This window comes from Carettochelys insculpta, chromosome 1 (genome assembly GCF_033958435.1).
Source record: "Carettochelys insculpta isolate YL-2023 chromosome 1, ASM3395843v1, whole genome shotgun sequence".
NCBI lineage: Eukaryota > Metazoa > Chordata > Testudines > Carettochelyidae > Carettochelys > Carettochelys insculpta.
In genome coordinates this window covers 270,837,369-270,856,916 of record NC_134137.1, presented here as the reverse complement: position 1 = coordinate 270,856,916, position 19,548 = coordinate 270,837,369, and the positions used below count along the sequence as shown (strand labels likewise).

Here is a 19,548-nt window from a genome sequence, read left to right as displayed (position 1 = left end):
ATGAAATCGCAGAAAGGCTAATTGTGGTATGTAATCTATCATTTAAATCAGCTTCTGGACCAGATGGCTGGAGGATGGTGAATGTAATACTGATTTTTTTTTTTTTTTTTTAAAAAGGCTCCAGGGGTGATCCTGGCAATTACAGGCCAGTAGGTCTAACTCCAATACTGCGCTGACTTGGAATGCAGTCCAGTCCGGTGGCGAGAGGCTTACTGTGACTTTGCAGCAATGTAGTCTAAGACAAGTCACGTTCAGTACCGCGTCAGCTAGTGGTGGTTAAATCCCCATACAGCGGTGCTTTGTAAAGTAGGCGATTCCTTAGTGGCCCTCAGGAAAGTAAGATTGCCTTGGGTCAGCCGTTCGCTACTCCAGCTAGAGAAAGAGGGGCAGAAAGCTAGGAAACTTCTGCTTTAAGCTGTTGACCTCAGGGTCAAGGAAGGAGGTACGTTGGTCGATCAATATGGTGAATACCACCTGCCCTGCCTGTGCCATACCGGCTGTGTGTATGAGAGTACTGCAGTTTTCTAGTGCTGTCAGCTAGGTGTCTTTCATCATCACTGTATCTGCTTCATGTATTTAAGAGAGCAAACCTGTTCTCTCTCTCTTCCTTCCCCTCCTCCCCTAATCATGAAACCGAGCTTATGGCCCCCCCAAAAAAGAGGGAAAAGTCAATATATTAAGATCTGTGCTTAGGCATCTCATCATAAAAAGCCCTGGTCTAACTAGAGCCACACCTATAGCCAGGATCCCAAGTCAGATCTGAATGTAAATCCAGTATAATGTCAACTAGGGAGCCTTGGATATTATAAACCCAGTGTGGTGCATGTTAAAAATTAAAATACACCTGCCATTTATCTATCTTGTTCACACTGCCTAGATTCATAGCAGGGGTGATAAAAAGGGAAAGGATGGTTACTTTTGACCGCTTACTGTGGAGAGCCTGCAGGGGTAACATCTACTTGAGGTACACTGAAATGGACGCTTCCCTGGAGGACCCTATTACGGTATGTGTGTCCTGCTTTGCCTCCATCCCTCTCTAAGTGCATGCACCTTTAGAGAAACCCCAGCTACTGCAGCGATAACACTCTGCCACTCGACTAGACCTGTCGCCTTAGTTAAAACTGGGCTTCAAAGATGCTAAATGAGAGCCATTTGCCAAAAATCCGGGCCTTGGAGGGCTGTTTCCAACAGGATGAGGATGCATTGTTAGGTACCTTCTTGGTGTGTTCTTATTTATCTGTGGAAGTGTACACAAAGTTCAGTGTCCCTCAATACACTAGAAACAGCCATTTTCTTACTCAGAAATGTCTACATCTGTCCCTCCAGCAAGCTCTGTGCCCAAGAAGCCTTGTCCTTTGCTCCCGCTCAGGGTCATGCTTGTGACTCCTGCTGGCTGTCTATCTCCAGCCTGCACACCCTGCACCAGATTTCCTAGCCCTTGTGTTTGCAGCCTTTGGAACCCCCCTGCACAGCATTCTGTGTTTTAATTATTGGTGCTGGAAAGCTAGTAAAAAAATGCTATTGAAAGAGTCACTAAAAATCTTCCTTTTTCAGGACTGTGCTGTACTTTGTTACAAGCATGTGAAATTCTGCTTGCTTTGCTTTTCAGAAGGAGCAGATGAAGAAGAATGTGTTCATTATCTTCTATCAAGGAGAGCAGCTCAAACAAAAAATCAAGAAGATTTGTGATGGGTAAGGCAGGCTGTTGAGAAAGTATCAATGATGCTTTCTGAGGTGTTCACTTGGCAGAATTGGCTACAGAAGACTGAGAATAGAGATTATTTTTTTAGCATACCATCATCAGCTGTACCATTTTGCTTCATTCTGTTCTTCCGTTCAGCTGTATCTAATGTACGTAGATAACTTTGGCATTTTAAAATGAAGGCCCTCAATTTTCCAAAGTGACTAGAGATTTCAGGAGCCTCAGTGTCTAGATTCCTAAGTTGATACTTTAAAGGGCCTGGATTTCAGACAGTCTTGGCACCCATTCTGTGACAGTCTGACGCTTATGAGTGTCAGAAAATGGGCACTCAAAACTGGGAAGGTCCCAAAGCTCTGTTCATGTTTGAAAATTTAGGTTAAGTCTTCTTAAGGTTCTGTTTCAAGGTTCTGGTGCTATATTATGAATAACCCTTTCTATACTGAATTAACTGCTGGCTTCTGTGCTAGTCTTGTCACCTAGCATTGAAAGGAAACAGCAAAGGATAAAAATTAAAATCTTAAACATTTCAACTCATTCATAGAATCATAGAACAATAGAGCTGGAAGAGACCTAAAAAAGCCATCAAATCCAGCCCCCTGCCCTAGGCTGGACCAAACCCATCAGATCAGCCCAGCCAGGGCTTTGTGAAGGTGAGACTTAAACACCTCCAGGGATGGAGACTCCACTATTTCCCTGGGTAGACCATTCCAATGCTTCACCACCCTCCTAGTGAAAATGTTTTTCCCGCCCTGCTGAGCCACTTTGAAAAAAACTAATCAGGTCTGAATACTTTCTTGCTGTTTTGTAGGAAGCAGTTCTGATGGGCTTTGTATTGTGTAAGTCAGATTTGATTAAGGGATATTATGTGTTCACTGAATCCATTTTCATATATAACACCCCTTTCTCCCACCTATCAGCATGCTTAGCTGAAGTCCTGAGGTTGGCAGAATTTCACAAGGTTGACTCCAAGAAAGAACCAGATGTGAGAACCAGCACTGTCCATACCTGACACTGCCCCCTGGTGGGGTCTTTTCCTTGGTCCCAAGGTGTCCTCAGGACTGGGTCAAGAGGGGCTTTTCTAGCAAAGGTCTTTGACTGTGGAGCTGCAGCTTGACAGTCTAAGCTTTAAGTTCTGCAGCTGCCTGATTGAAATGCAGGGAGGAGTTTGGCCCTTCACTCCAAGTGGAGTAGGATCAGTCCCTTCTTGGCCACCTTTGCAGTCAGCTGCAATAAGCACCACCAGCAACAACAAAATTACTCACCTATGTAACATGGCGAGGACAGGGCTTGTCTACACTGGGGCTCTCAGCAGTCCTGCCAGCCAAGCAGTTGTAGAACTGGTGGGAATTTGTTACAGAACGTTTTTAGTAGATGTAACAACAATTATTGTTTTGATTGTCACTGGGAATTGAACTCAGATCCCCATGAAACTGCTCTGTATACCTTGATTAAAGAGACTGCAGCTAGGATTGTGAAAGGAGCCTAAGAGAGTTAGGAACTTAAATCCCATTTACACTCAAAGGGAGTTAGGCACCCACACCTTCTATACAAGAGGTTCCCAAACTTTTTGGCATCGTGTCCCCTTTTGATTTTTGAGAAATCCTTATGCCCCCCCCCACCTCTTCTTTACCATCATCCAACCCCCATTTTAACAAAAAATTCAATTCGTAATTTGAAATAAACACAAAAACTTGCTATAAAAATGTTATTTAAAATTAAAAATAAGCACACACAGCTTTTCTTGGCCCCTTGCAGCTGTGTGGTGCAGCCCCAGCTGGCCAGCTGCCTGAGCCCTGTGCCAGCTGCCAGAGCTGCCCGCCTGAGCCCCGCACTTCCAGAGCCACCCACACAAGCAGATCAAGCCCTGTGCTGCTGGGGCCAGCTGCCCAAGCGCCACAAATCACCTACCTGAACCCCTCCCCTCCCCCAAAGCCAGGTACCACCAGCCTCCTGCTTTTGCCCTATCCCTTCCCTGAGCCAGGCACCCAAGCCCCCCATCTAACCCCATCCTCCTCCTCCCCCTCAACCCACAATCACTCACCTTTGCAGGAGGCAGCTAGCTCCACATAGGCTTTTGCCAGCTGCGAGCTTTTAATAGCGGCTGCTCCGGGTTGCCCATGTGAAATGGCAGGGGCTAAGCGCCAGAAGCAAAGGCCAACTCTTCCTTGAGGCTGGGGGAATGACGGGGGCGGGGGAGGGGGACTGGGTTGCCTTGTGCCCCTCCCCTGACATTTCTACACCCCCTTATTTTGGGAAACCATGTTCTACACCCTCTACCTGAGAGGTAATGCAGACTCCTTTGTGGGGCAAGACAAGGAGCAGACACTGAGCAGCAGCTCAATGGCCATGCACAGAGGCTCTCCTGACCGGTGTTCCTTGCAAGCTGTGCGCTTGTGCAACCACTTGAGAGAGTTAAATGCCACCCAGCCGATCAGCAGAGCACTCGCAGCTGGCAGCCTGTGTTTCTAGTGGTGCTGCACACTCCTTGGTGCACATAACCCCTGTGTTGAATAATTTTTTATGTGTAGATAGCTGAGAACTATCAGCAAAAGACACACAAATTGTGCGATGCATTCGCACATCTCCTGTGGGATCATCAGCTGTGTCGGGAGAGGCTTTCCCAGCACTTGCCCTGTCCACACAGGGCCCAGTGTCAGGAAAACCCCCTCTGCCGAGACCTCTGGGCTCCTCGCAGAAGCCTGCAGTTTAGACAGAGCCATCGATGGAAAAAATTAGCGGGAACATTGCTCCTAATCTTGATTAATATGAAAGCAGAAGTGAATGTTGTGGTTCCATTCTAATCCCTAAAATATATTTGCTCACATCAAACCCCCAACGTGAACAATGCACAATTAAGCACAGCAATTAACAATTAATATGTTGCAGAAACCTAGTCTTGGAATAGCAGGGCTTTTGCAGGTCAGAGCGAGCTTCGACTGGGGACCTGTAGATGGCATACTTGCATGTCCCGCACCTGAAATATGCTTCGCTTTAAAACATTTTTTCCCAAACTGGGGGGGCGAGCTCCACTGGGAGGGGGCATGAAGAAATTCTAGGGGGAGGCGTGAGATGTCCCACCCCCCCCCAAAATCAATTCCCCATCCCAAGGAAGAGGCGGCCTTTGCTTCCAACTCTCAGCCCTGCCATTTTATGTGGGCGACCGGAACAGCCGCTATAAAAAGCAGGCAGCTGATGAAGACCCACATGGAGCCAGCTGCCTCCTGCAAAGGTGAGTGAGTGTGGGTTGGGGGGAGGGAGAGGAGGAGCAGGATGCAGTTAGATGGGGGACTCGGGGTGCCTGGCTTGGGGGTGGGGAGGGGCTTGGGCGGGCAGCTCTTTGGGCTCATGGGGTTGGGCAGCTGGCCCCAGCAGCGTGGGGCTCAGACAGCTGGCACTTAGGGGTGGCAGCTGGCCCTGCCGGCTGGTGGGCAGGCAGGTGCCTGGGCCCAGCAGCTTGGGGCTCGGACAGCTTAGATTGGCAGTGGGTGGCTGGCCCTGGCAGCGTGGGGCTCAGGTGGGTGGTGGCCCATGGCTTGGGTGGGTGGCTGGGCAGCTGGTTGGCAGGCGGCCTGCTCCACCAGTGTGGAGCTCAGGAGGGTGGCTGGCCCTGAGCTCATGAGGCTCTGGCAGCTGTCCCCGGTGGTTGGTGAGTGGTCAGGCTGCCCGGCAGTGGGTGGCTGGTCCCAGCAGCATGGGGCTCAGTTGGCTCAGGCAGGGGGCTCTAGCAGCACAGGGCTCGGGAGGGTGGACAACTGGCATGGGCTGCTCTGGCAGCTGGCACAGGGTTCAGGCAGCTGGAGCTGCGCCAGGCACCTGCAGGGCACAAGAAAAACTATTTGTGCTAATTTTTAATTTTAAATAACATTTTTATATCAAGTTTTTGTGTTTATGTTAAATTACAAATTGAATTTTTTTGTTAAAGGGGGTTGGATGATGGCAAGGAGGTGGGGGGGTGACGGTTTCTCAAAAATTAAAAGGGGGCGTGATGCTGAAAAGGTTGGGAACCCCTGCTCTAAAATATAGCATTAGTCTGCCAGTTTCCTGAGCATGAATCCCATGCACAAATTTATTAAGGGGGGCTGGAGGGAGCAAGGAGATTTCTCCCTTTCTCTTAAACTCATAGCTGCCCACATGCTAATGTGAGTGCGAAATATGGGTTTATCAGTGCAAGGGTTCCCCGCTGAATTTTTCTTGAGCTTTCAGAGATGCCTGTCATTAAAGCAAAGGAGATATTTAATATGCAAAGGGGCTGTTAAAAGATCAAAGTAGCATGGCTGTGATAATGTGTAAAGTGTCGGAACTCTACCGCGCGGTGGAATAAGCTTTCAAATTTGATTAAAAATGCCAATTAGAAGAGGGGCTAAGAGCTGCGCAGCAGAAGAAGCTGGAAATAATTTAGCAGGGCTAGTAATGCTGGGACTCTTTCTCAGGGTGTTTTGTGGCTAGAGATCCTGTTCACAGTGGGAGGCTAGATAAAGATGTATTGTTGTGATTATATAGGGCTCAAAAACACAGCAGGGTGTTTGGTTACATTTGACTCTGCTCTTCATGCATGGGCTAGAACCGTGTTTGGGAAATGTGCGGTGATAGGCCTTGAGACGATGACATGCTGCACATTTGTAAATGTCACAGGCTCTCTTCTAACACATTATGCATTGCTGAGACCCCATTAAACTGTCACATGTTTCTTCTTCATTTTCTTTCGCTTCCTTGCTGGTTGCCAAAGCACAAAGGTCAGTGCAATGGTCCATTGCCACCAGCAGATTGCCTGCCCACGTACCTGGCCATAAAAAGAAGCAGTGTCTTCAAAGCTTTTGTTTGTTTGTTTGTTTTCCAACTGTTTGATTCATGGAGCCCAGGCCTGCTGATGGGGGTTGGGGTTGGGTGGGACAGGTGGAGGGCACAAAAGGCAACTACGCCAGGGCCCACTGATACAAAAGGGCCCAGGGCTCCCAATTGCTGCAGCAGCAGCAATGCCCAGAGCCTGAGTCATTTAAATTGCTGCCGGAAAGCTGCCCTGTGGCTGCCCCCAGCCCTACCTCTTCTGCTTGAAGCTCTGCCCCTTCCAGGGGCACAGAGCAGGGCATTCCCCTGATGGAGCACTATCTCAATAAGCCTTTGGGACATCCCCTGAAGTGACACTGACGTCAGGAGCACTAGCTATTAGGTGTGAGGGGCCTGAGTCAAACAGCTAATGAGGCAGAAATCTGTGTCTAAGTAAAAGCTATTGTCTTACCTGGCACTCATTTATTTAGTTAGAAATTTTATCCACTGGGAGAGCCTCATGAGATGTGCCTCGTGCTTTGTGAGGATCCCAGCAGGTCAGAAGATCTGACAGTGTGTGTATGCCGGGAGTGTAACTACGCTAGAGGCATGATTTATAATGCTACCAGCACAACCCTGCTGAGGTAGCAGTTACTCTGGTAGGGAGGTGTCTTACGCCAGTATTGCTTATGCCCCTCCCTGTATAAAAATAAGGCCAAGGCCAGGTCTACAATGGGGGAAAAAGTTGATTTAAGATATGCAGCTCTAGAATTGCCTGAGAAGTGGGGAGCTGGAGCCCACGTACTGTAAGTTGATTTTTGCCGCCAGCCCCACAGAGGGAGGTGGATGGGAGAAACTTTCCTGTGGACTTCCCTTACTCCTCGTGGCTGTGAGGAGTATCAGGGTTGACGGTGGTGCCCTGACCATTTGATTTAGCATGGCCCCACTAGGTGCGCTAAGTCGAATCCCAGAAGATCAATTGTCAATGCGTCAATCTCCTAGTTAGTATAGACGTCGCCCAAGTCTACACTGTGCATTAGAGACTCATCCGCTGCCTAGTGCTATAATGTAGACCCTTTCTACATCAATGGAAGGAGCATCTCAGTCTTTGTAGGTCATCTACCTCCCCTAGTTGCAGTAGCTTAGTTGACAGAAGAACTCTCTAGCCTACTTAGCTGTGTCTGCACCAGGGGTTAAGCTGGCTTAACCGCAGCACTAGACGGCTTTTCACACCTTGAGCTATGTGTCTGGTTCCATCTAAGTGTAGACCAGGCCTCAGCTATATTGTTATAAGTACATTTACACTGGTAGAGCTGCACGCACACTGCAGGGGAATGTAGACTTGTGTGTGTAGAGCAAGTCTTGGTAATGCAGGGTCATGCATTAACTCTAACTATTCATGTCCAGTTAAATCAGCCAAGCCCTCCTAGAGTGAACGGTTTTATTGGCATAAAAGTGCTTCCATTGACATGGGCACTTTTAGACTGAGACAACTCAGTCCATGCAAGAAATTTTACTCGCATGGCACTGTCAGCCAAAAAAACACTCCTAATGATTTGAGCTCTGCTGATAAAACTTTTAAGCATAGAGCAGACCCTAAGGCCAGGGCTACTCTTGACTTCTGGCACCATAGCTAAGTAAGGACTGTGAAGACCTGTGGTTCTTGACCAGCATAGCTTTGCCAGTGGAAGCTCCTGGTGGAGATGCAATTATGTCTTCAGAACTGGGCTTTTGCTAGTGCAGATTGTTTCACTCAGGTGATTTCGCTGTATAAATTGCAGTTTTACTGGCGTAGGTGTATTCATGCCGCTAGTGTTTTGCTGGTATTGTATACAAGTACAGCTATACTACTGTCGTTCTGCTGGGATAAACCTGTCCTCGGTCTACAATGACGCACCTTACTACTGTATGTTCTCAGTGTTCATTTCTACCCTGGCAAGTACACAAGCATCGTGTAACTGTTTCCTCACTGGGGATATTGCTAGCTTTTGCAATTGTGCGACAAAGATAAAGGTGAATGGCTACTGCAAAGCCTTGGTGTGACAGGGACATCTACTGGCTGCTCTGGTACACAGCAGACTTTTCAGAAGATGCATCATGTGCCCCATTAACAGCTAAGTGGGAGAAATGAGACAATCGCTATGCTCCTGAATGAACTCGCACAACTCAGGGATTTTTTTTTATTAAGGGACAAAGACACTGTCTTGCTGTGGGCGAGCAGTTTTCACAAAGTGGTTGCACTGTATTTGACTTCTCAGGCCTCATCCTCAAAGGAAATCTGTGCTCCACCTTGAGAAGATGAGCATGGGAGCTTAAATTCATAATTCTGCTAGACACGAAAAACCATGGCCTGAACAGAGACACAGGGTTTGTGGCCTAGTACAACAATCTATATCACACTTAATCCTCCCCTTCAGCTCACGCCCCAACCCCCATGACCAGAGAGGTGTTAATGTAGGGCGACCATATCTCCCTGTCCCAAATATGGAGGAGGCAGGGAGATATGGCGGGGCAGGTCCTCAAGCCCAGGGGAACTGGGAAGGAGGCAGTAACTGCCGGCACCCCCCAGGAGCCCCATGGAAGCGGCAGCTGCCCACGCTCCCCCTGCTTCCCCGAGGCTGGAGGGGAGGGGGTGCAAATACGGGACAATGAGTCCCTTTTAAAAAAAAAACCAAAAAAACGTTGGTACACCTTTTTGGTGTCCCAAATATGGGACCATCCTGCGCAATAAGGGATGCACGGTCACACTATGTTAATGGGCCTCTTCCCCTTAAATGTTCCATTTTGTGTTTATCTGTGACCCTCTGGTTACATGTCCCGGTCCTGTAGAAGAACTCTGAGAGGCTCAAAAGCTTGTGGCTTTCACCCACAGAGGTTTGTGCAATAAAAGATATTACCTCACCCCCCTCACAGAAAACTTCTGATCAGTCTTCAAAACCCTTTCCACTAAGGCTATATCTACACTCCCCTGTACATCAGCAAAACTCCCTTTGCTCAGGGGTGTGACTGTCCCACACCAATCACCTGCACGTGGTTGTGTGCATGCTGCCATATTGGTAGAAGAGCTTCTCCTGCCAACATAACTTATGCTGCTCACAGAGGCCGGGTTTTATCTTGAGTAGAGAGCTGTCTCCAGGCTACCTAGAGAGCATCCACGCCAGGGACTGTGCTGTGGCACAACCGTCCGTCTGCATCTGTGCCGCTGCAGGGCTGCATGTGTAGACACTTGTGAAAGAAAATTGGATACTTGAATTCTCAGCACAGAATGAGAGGCTGAGCAGCCCCATTTGAATGAGACTGCCATTTACTGTAGGCTCGAGGGAGGTTCCTGCATATAACTGCGCCTTGGTTACAGTGCCAGAGCACCATGCTGCAGGAAAGGGAGCTGGGGGCCAGTTTTCTGCTCAGAAGAGTGTGCAAACCGCCTTACAAATTATTGTGCCTGGTGACAGTGAGCATGATGGGCTCTTTTTCCCCTTGTTCACACTAGATTTCGTGCTACTGTTTATACCTGTCCAGAGTCTGCTGCGGAACGTCGTGAAATGGCCGAGGGTGTGAATGCCAGGATCGAGGACTTAAACATGGTAGGTGACGCTAGCTTTATTTAGGACCTGACCCTGCGACTGTGTGTGCAAAGACCGCTCTCGGGCTCACGAGGAACCTAGCTGGTAATTGCAGGGAGACACACAAAAGGGGGGGTCTGGTCACGTTCAGTCAGTTGCAGCGCCAGGGCCCTGGTGAGGAAGGCAGGCTCCAGGAATCAGAGGAATGTAGGGCTGGATGGGATCTTGATCAGTAACCTAGTCCAGCTGCTGGCACTGAGGCAGGACCTAAGCAAACTTGGGTCAGGGTTACCCTGGGCATTAAAGCCAGCGGTAAATACGCAATTCCAGTTATGGCGATTGCATAGCTAGGATCGACTCGTCTACAGTTGTCTTACTTGGTTGTCCTCACAGAGGGAGGTCGACAAGAGAAACTCTCCCGTCAACCTCCCTTACTTCTCGTGATATTGAGGAGTACGGGGGTCAACTGCCAGCCCCAGATAGTTCGCGTTCGTGTGTCTCTACTAGGCATGCAAAATCGAAACCCAGGAGATCTGTGACTCTGATATCAGATAGCAAGTGTGGAAAAAGTGGGACTGAGGGTGAGGTGTAATAGGCAGCTCTATAAGAAAAAGACCCAACTGTTGGGACTGTCCTTATAAAGTCAGGACATCTGCTCACTCTAGCCGGTGAGTTGGCTAAAGGCACGAAATAAATTGCATTACAATGTGCTATATTAAGATTCCACGTCTGTGTGAGATAATTTATCCTACATGTGACCTTTGCTCTAAAGGACCCTGATCAAACTCTCATTGTGATTTGTGGAAAGACACCCATTGGCATGGATAGGGCCTTTAATCTATTTATTTTACTGGTTAGTAGGCACTGATAATGTTCTAGATAGTCTGTGGATTCTGTTGTCTTTGACTCACTCTGAGCTTTCCAAAAACTCATTTGTTTGGATTATTTTGATTTTTATCACCCGGCTGCCTATTTAGACCCACATTAACGTGTGAGGCAGAAGGGTGACACAGGAAGGATGAGCGGTAAGAGCTAGGGGTCCCTGTAGTTTGTGACGTGTGCTGCTTGGTGAGGAGAGCTGCTGAAGTCAGGGTGAGGCCCCAAAGTAGTGCCATAGTACACTTAAAACTCTCCCGCTCATTTCCAAAGACACAACTTTTCCTCTGTCTGAAAATGAGAGCAATGCACTGGGTGTGGAGCTTCAGCTTGTTATGCTGTGCAGACTGTTCCGCAATGATGTTCAGTGCAACACGGTAGGCAGCCCTCCCTCCCTGTCCTTGTTGCAGCCTGTCCTGTCGAGCGGTTGGAGATGCCAACATTCATCAGATGTGTGAGCATCCCCTTTGTAAATGCTCCTGTCAGACTGACAACCCCTCCCCCACCGATGGTCCCACTGCTGACTAGCCTACTGCCAAATCAGGGTTTTGCTTTTAATTCTATCTGCCGAAGCCAGCCAGACTCCTCCTGGTGCTCGTTAGCTGTGGAGGCCTTCTTGAGAGAGGCTGAACTAAAGGTCTGATCCTACAACTGCTGCTCAGGAACTCCTGGCGTGTCACCAAACACCATAGATGCTCAGTGTTTGCAAGAAGTATCTCAGCGCCTTGCAGAACCAGTCCCATAATGAGCAGAGCTTTTTATTTTTGGCATCAGGAAACGTGTGACTTGCAGTATCAGCTCCTGAGCCACTTCCCTGGAATATTTCTGAACAGGAATGAAGCTGTGATAAGTCTCCCCACCCCCAGTAGCTCAGCTTTCCAGAGACTAGCGAATGGTGTCCTCATTCAGACACCTTTGAATGTCATTAGGTGTGTGGCTGACTCATAGTGACTGTACCCGCAATCCTTCCCTGGACTTCCCTAAAACACAGCTGAAGGGAATCATGTCAGATAAGTACCCCCTTTGTTGCTCACACTTTGCATGCAGGTGATAACCCAAACGGAATCCCACCGCCAGCGGCTGCTGCGCAAGGCAGCTGCGAACTTGTGGACCTGGGGAATCAAGGTGAAGAAAATCAAGGCCATCTATCACATCCTGAATTGCTGTAACATTGACGTCACCCAGCAGTGCATCATCGCCGAGATCTGGTTCCCCGTGGCAGACACCAACCGGATCAACAGGGCTCTGCACCAGGGAATGGTGAGGGGCTGAGCAGCACTTTCCACCAGGTTTAACTGGAGCCCTCAGCAGAGACTCCCAGGACCCCTCACGTCACAGTGTCACCATCGCCACTTTCTCTGCTGCTCTTTTCTTTTTTTCCTCTGTCCCTCGCTTTTCTGTCTCTCCTCTCCTTTTCCTCATCTCCTCTGCTTTTTCGCTCTACCTCTCTGGTGGCTCCTGCCTCACGCCCTAGGAGACAGATACCTGTTGCTCAGGCTAGGTGGGGACATCCCTGGGTGCATCTGGAGGGGGGCTGCAAGTGCCATCATGGCTGAGCTGAGCGCCAAAAGTGGCTCTGAGCATCCAGCTGCATTAGGCCCCCCTCAGAGAAAGAGGACGAGGTGGGTGCCCAACATGGAGTCGCCTGCCCCCTCACTTGGCATTGCGGGATTGTGTTTGCCTCGGGGAAGTGTGCCAGGTATAGGAAAGTGATGTTCTGTGCAACACCCACCGTCCCCGTGCCATGAGTGTGCTGTAGCGAGTGTCGGTAGCATTTCCTGAGGAAACTTGCTCCCAAGGCTGGGAGGCGAAGGGCTAAAGGCAGACTCGTTGGGCAGGCTTCACTGGCCGAATAGTATTCTATGAGTGAGATTATTTGGCAACACAGCACACAACTGGCAAAACGGTGCTCGCATGCACCCCCCCCCCCACTCCTCCCAACATTTCACATCCGTCCTTGTGGCTGGTTTGCAGGAACGTAGCGGCTCTGCCATCTCCCCTATCCTGACCGTGATACAGTCCAAGATGGCCCCTCCCACCTTCAACAGAACCAACAAGTTCACAGCAGGCTTTCAGAACATTGTGGATGCCTACGGCGTGGGGAGCTACCGGGAGATGAATCCAGGTAAAAAGACCACAGGTTTGCTGCAGCCTGAAGATGAGATCCTGCCCAGGGTGTAGGCCAGAGGGGAGGGCAGCTGGTGTCTGACCACACTTTGTAATCTAAAGCCACCTATATGATTAGAGAAATTTTAAACCAAATTCTCTGCTGGTGCCCATTAGTTCAGCTCTACTGACATCAGTGAAACGCCCCTACCCCTTGACACATGGCTGTCTAACCCAAGTGGTTGATTTTAAAAGGCTGCTTCTCGTTGAGGTCCTTCAGTGAACCTGAGCTCCTGTCTCTCACCTTCCGACAGCTCCATACACTATAATCACCTTCCCCTTCTTGTTCGCGGTGATGTTTGGAGATTGTGGCCATGGTGCTGTCATGCTGGCTTTCGCCCTGTGGATGGTCACTAATGAGAAGACCCTTCTGGCCCAGAAAAGCACCAATGAGGTGAGCTTCCTAGTCTGAATGTACCCTACCAGCCTTGCAACAAGCTCCAAAACTCTCACTTGATATGGAAGGCATCTAAATTAAACCTCACAATGTTATGTGAATTTTTTTCTGTAAAACTCAGAAGAGTTAAGGTGTGTAGCAGTTTGGCAAGTAATTCCTCTGCCTTGTTATAACACAAAGGGGCCGTTTCTACACAGGCCACTTCATTTGGAAGTGCCATGCTAATACAGGGAGCGAAAGATGCTAATGAGGCACGGATGCAAATTCCCTGTGTCTTATTAGCATAATGTCACATGATTTGGAGGCCAGAAGACTGTTCTTCCAGACTCCAAAATGCCATGTAGAAGCGCGGCCCCGGGGAGGGCTTCTGGAAGGAGGGGAAGAAGGGGCCTCCAGAATGAGGACTTCCTTCCAGAAGCCCCCCTGCCCCCAGGGCCACGCTTCTACACGGCTTTTTGGAGTCCGAAGGAAGTGGCCTGTGTAGAAATGGTCTTGGTGTGTCCACACTCGCATTTCTCTTTCGAAAGAGGTATGCAAATGAAGTATATTGAAAATGCAAATGAGGTATAAACTTGCATATTCAGCACTTCGTTTGCATGTTCTACTTTCAAAAGAGCTTCTTTCGAAAGAAGAAAGCCAGTGTAGACGCTGCTCTTTCGAAAGTAAACCCCATCTTCAAAAGAATCTTTCTTCCCAAGGGAAGAAAGAGATTCTTTCAAAGATGGGGTTTCTTTCAAAAGAGCAGCGTCTACACTGGCTTTCTTCTTTTGAAATTCGAATATGTAAATTAGGTGCTGGATATACAAATTTATAACTCATTTGCATTTTAATTACCTCATTTGCGTGCCTTTTTTGAAAGAGGAATGCAAGTGTAGACACACACAAAGAGCCAGACTGTGCCAAACATGCTCTAACTTTGCACCTGAAGGTCCACACACCTATTTATGCATCTGTAGAAGACTGCAACTGACATTTTGTATGTGCAAATTGGGGCGAAACTTTTCAAAAGTCAGTCCTTAAAACTGGGCTCTCCTGTCCACACTTGGTAGCCTAAACAAGGGACCTGGTTTTCAAAAACGTTGCACAACCAGCAGCTCTCCTTAATATCACTGGATCTTTAGATCTCCTGAAGGTATGCCATTTATGTAGGAGTGTCTTAGTCAAGTATGAATATCTGGAAATACAGGGAGTGAGGGAGGGAGTGAATGACTCTGTAAAAGAGTTCCCTTCCCAGGGCAGGCTGCATAGTTTAAGGCCATGTCTACACTAGCCAAAAACTTCGAAATGGCCATGCAAATGGCCATTTTGAAGTTTACTAATGAAGCGCTGAAATACATATTCAGCGCATCATTAGCATGAGGGTGGCCGCGGCACTTCGAAATTGACGCGGCTCACTGCCATGTGGCTCATCCAGACAGGGTTCCTTTTCGAAAGGACCCCTCCTACTTTGAAGCCCCCTTATTCCCATCTGCTCATAGGAGTAAGGGGACTTTGAAGTAGGCGGGGTCCTTTCAAAAAGGAGCCCCGTCTGCACGAGCTGCGCGGCGGCAAGGAGCATCAATTTCGAAGTGCCGCGGCCGCCCGCATGCTAATGAAGCGCTGAATATGTATTCCAGCGCTTCATTAGTAAACTTCGAAATGGCCATTTGCGTGGCCATTTTGAAGGTTTTGGCTGGTGTAGACACGGCCTAAGTGTTATGTTGTGGTGTGATGATGGCTTACTCTCCCCAATTTCTTCCCTGGCAGATTTGGAACACCTTCTTCGGTGGGCGCTACCTGATCCTGCTCATGGGCATATTCTCCATTTATACTGGCTTTATCTACAATGACTGCTTCTCAAAATCTTTCAACATCTTTGGGTCTTCCTGGCATACCCGTCCCATGTTTAGGAACGGCACCTGGAAGTAAGTGGTAAATGAGGGAAAAACAAAACAAGCAAGATGCCGTGTGGGGGGAATAATATTTAATTCCATGGGCACTAAAAGAAAAGCCGGCTCAGGAGGTGAGTGGCCTGGGGTGAGTTAATGTGGGATGAACCAGGCCGTCTGGCTGAGTTCATGTTTGTGCAGATCGCCTTGGGGAAATCAAGGGCTGTCCATGTGGGGGAGGGGCAGTGGCAGCATAGCGGACTCCATCCCCCCGGCATGTGACCTGGCTTTCCAGGCCCTCACCGCGCTCACTCCTCCACTTTCCTCCCATTGCACTCTCCCAGCCCCCTTTAATGCCTGCTGCCTGCCCTGCCCCTTTCCCTTCCCCGCATCACAGCTGGGTTCGCAGTCAGCACCCGGGAGACACCAAGGCCCAGTACACTCCCAGACTGAGATTCTTTGCTGTGCTACAACTCCAGTTCTGGGAGCGTGAGAGGCCCTTGGGATAGCGTAACCAGCCCAGGGAGCCTGTCTTCGCTTATGGCAGCCTTCCTGGCACAGCCCTGTGGGCTGCAGCATGGCTTGGAACTTCTGCAGAACTGTGTGCTAAGGCTGGGGCGACCATATCTCCCTGCTCCAAATATGGGACAAAGAGATATGGGGTGGGAGGGATGGCTCCTTCTGGCTCCACTGAGGCGCGGGGAGCCAGGAACTAGGCAGCAGCTGCAGGGGTGAGCTCCTGGCTCTCCGTGCCTTGGGGAGTTGGGAACCAGGTGGCAGCCCTACTGGCATGGGTCCAGCTCTCGTAAGCTGCAGAGAGCCGGAAACCAGGTGGCAGCTGCACCGGTGCATGGCTGGTATTGGGTGGCAGCTGCCCCCCTGACAAATATGGGGCAATAATTTGAAAATAAACCACGATTGTCTTCCTAGCACCCGAAATACGGGGCTGTCCCACCAGAAATGGGACAGATGGTCACCCTCCCTAAGGCCTCAGTGCCGCCACCACCAGTCTTGCCACCATCATGGTCTTTATGATGGTAGCAAGGACACCGGGGGGGACTTGAAAGGCAGCTTTATGGCCGTCTTCTTAAGTTCCTGTTCTGGGAGACCCCCACTCCTGCCTAGCTTACAGGGTGTTTGGAGCCTCTTTACACTGCCTTCACCCTTTTACCTGGGGTGAAGGGTCTGGATTGAGGCTGAGGATCTTGCCCCCAGTACCGATACCTCAGGGATAAATGAATTTGTGACATTCCCTCAAACTTTTCAGCCATGCGAGCAAACAAAGTCCCAGAGAGCGGCTGTGCAGGAGTTCGAGTCATTCACAACGCTACCTTGGTGTGTTTCCTCCCATACCCTCCCCCCACACACACTGCCTCTGCCACTGCTGCTTGTAGGCCTTTGGTAAAGGATATTTTAATGTTGTACAGGTTAAACCTTTCTAGTCCAACACCCTCGGGACCTGACCAGCACCAAACAAAAGAATTTGCTAGACCATGGGAGGTCAATATTGTCTAGCACATTACTGACACTTCCACTGCTTACTGGGCTTTTAGAAGACATTTAGGGGTAAATTACAGCTAAAAAAGCACAGAACACTGACAGACAGGACTGGTGGCTGGAAACAAATTTTATGGGACCACAGGAAACTTGGCTACACCCACGATAAGAGGTCATCCAGCTAACTAAAATCATGCTGGATTAAGGATGTTGCCGGACAGGGGGGTTTCAGACTAGAGAGGTTCAACCTGTAGTACTTAGTCTGAGGTATTTTTTATATCAAGAGTGCAGAGGCACTAGGAACCTAACACTTCTTTTTCCTGTTGTAGTCTCCATGTTCTTGAAGAAAATAACGTCTTGCAGTTGGATCCAGCAGTCCCTGGAGTCTATTCAGGAAATCCATATCCATTTGGAATTGATCCGGTAATAAAATTCAGTTGGTCCAAGACATTTGGTTATGTTCCCTCCTCACACCTACGGATCTAGTCTATCAGGCTGTGTCTGCACTTCCAATTGTCATTCAACAAAACTTGTCATTCACAGTTGCTTAAAATCTCTCCAGCACCTTCATGAATGACAGAAGTTTTGCTGCAGCTAATACAAGATTAAAGAACGCGATGTTGGCAAGAGTGTTCGCCTGCCTCCAAAGTGAAGGCCGCTTCAGGGGCTAGAAGTATTTTGTTAGGAAAAAATGCCAACAAAGAGCATTCACACACACTGACATTTAGCAACAGGCCTGGGTCGACACACCCTTGTTGTTAAAATCTGTGTGGTGCAGACGTAGCCTCAGCAGCTTGTGTCTCGCCTTCAGATATGCAAACAATCCCTCCTGAAGCCACACTGGCCACTTTCTAATCTTTGCAAGTCCATAACACTTTTGTTATGGTGTCTGTGATGATGCTCATCTCCAGCACTCAAGGATTTTAGTACAATATTACTTCCTCTCATCCCACGACAAGTAGATAGAGGCAGGTCTGGATATATGCACAGAAGTTTAGGCATTGGGAAATTCTGAGTTTCCATCTTTGCTCTGCCTGCAAGACACTGGTTTCTAATTGTCCATTTGTATATGGATGAGAAGAGTGTGCACTCATCTATCTCATAAGTTTGATTTGCGGGTTAGCTCCTTAACGTGCATCCAGTGCTTTGAAGATTTAGAGCACCAGAAAAACATAAGTATTGGGATTGTCTCCAAATCTGAGGTGTTGAAATCTCAGACCCCATCACTGCAGTTCTGTGTGAACGCCGTTCCTTCATGCTGTGTCTGGAATTCAGTCAGCACCAGCCTCCGTACTTCCCATTCCTTGCTGTCTAGCATGCCCCTACTGTTAAGAGTTAGATGTGACTGGCCGTGTCTACACGAGCCCCAAACTTAGAAATGGCCAGGCAAATGGCCATTTTGAAGTTTACTAATGAAGTGCTGAAATACATATTCAGCGCTTCATTAGCATGCGGGCGGCTGCGGTACTTCAAAATTGACGTGCCTCGCCGCCGCGCGGCTCGTCCCGAGAGGGCTCCTTTTCTAAAGGACCCCACCTACTTCAAAGTCCCCTTATTCCCATCAGCTCATGGCGATAAGGGGACTTCGAAGTAGGCAGGGTCCTTTCGAAAAGGAGCCCCGTCGGGACGAGCCGTGCAGCGGCGAGGCACGTCAATTTCGAAGCACTGCAGCCGCCCGCATGCTAATGAAGCGCTGAATATGCATTTCAGCGCTTCATTAGTAAACTTCGAAATGGCCATTTGCGTGGCCATTTCGAAGTTCGGGGCACGTGTAGACGTAGCCCGTAAAAGCAGAACATCCCACTGTATGCTTTTATTTATTCTGGCTGGTGATTCTCCGAATGGGCTATACTGGCAGCCAATCATGTGACAGGAGGAGGCATGAATGGACCGTGGTCATGTTCTACTGGCTGTGCATAGAAGACATTAGTGGCTTTAGCTCCACCATCTGAGGATTTCTCTGCTCTGTAGTAATCCACCAGTGGCTGGGTCAGCTCGCTTGAGGACAGGACCTGGGCTTTCCTGCATCATTACTGCTTTTAGTTAATTGGATTTTACTGAAGCAGAGCAATTACCCCAGCTGTGCCTTTTAATGGAATGTAGGCAAGCAGCACGCACTGCCTCATCAAGAAAGCAGGCAAGAATAGCTGTGATGAGCTCAGCTGGCCACTAGATGGCAACTTTTCTTTCCAATACGACTTTAGCTAAAAGATCCTGTTTGCCAACAGTCTCAGAGGGGTAGCAGTGTTAGTCTGTAGCTTCACAAATAACAAGCAGTCCTGTGGCACCTTGAAGACTAAAAAATTTATTAGCTAAGTGGGGCTTCCCTACCAGAACTTACTACCTAATACATTTATTAGCCTTTGAGATGCTGCACGACTGCTTGTTCTCTAACCATAATCCTAACAATGAAACAGTGAGGAAATGGACGGTACCACACCTTTCTGAGTGTGTTTGCAGTGGTGTTATAGCCGAGTCGGTCCCAAGGTGTGTGAAACAGGAGGTAATAGCTTTAACTGGAATAATTTCTGTTGGCAACTTTGAAAGTTTCTCTCTCTCAGCAACAGAAGTTGGTCCAATAAAATATACACTCATCCCTCATTTAACGAGTACTTTACTTGTGAGGACTCGCTAAAACGAGTGACACATCTACTCACCATTGTTCATTATGCGAGTGCACTTCCCCACTTATATGATCCAGCCACGGGGTCCCTG

The 19,548-nt window shown here is 48.8% G+C and overlaps 1 protein-coding gene across 7 annotated transcripts in view; it reads left to right on the top strand.

Moving 5' to 3' along the window:
• The window catches only part of ATP6V0A4 (ATPase H+ transporting V0 subunit a4), a 43,149-nt gene that overhangs the window by 12,694 nt on the left and 10,907 nt on the right, over positions 1 to 19,548 (top strand). For all 7 annotated transcript variants that reach the window (XR_012647245.1, XR_012647246.1, XM_075007380.1 and 4 more), the window contains 8 exons: positions 878 to 1,004; positions 1,610 to 1,692; positions 9,957 to 10,050; positions 11,953 to 12,165; positions 12,880 to 13,030; positions 13,326 to 13,465; positions 15,215 to 15,372; positions 17,163 to 17,256. Coding sequence is in view for 5 of the 7 variants with exons in the window: in XM_075007380.1 (XP_074863481.1) it covers positions 878 to 1,004; positions 1,610 to 1,692; positions 9,957 to 10,050; positions 11,953 to 12,165; positions 12,880 to 13,030; positions 13,326 to 13,465; positions 15,215 to 15,372; positions 17,163 to 17,256 (1,060 nt within the window). In the remaining 2 variants the exon portion in view is untranslated. The remainder of the gene's footprint in view (positions 1 to 877; positions 1,005 to 1,609; positions 1,693 to 9,956; positions 10,051 to 11,952; positions 12,166 to 12,879; positions 13,031 to 13,325; positions 13,466 to 15,214; positions 15,373 to 17,162; positions 17,257 to 19,548) is intronic.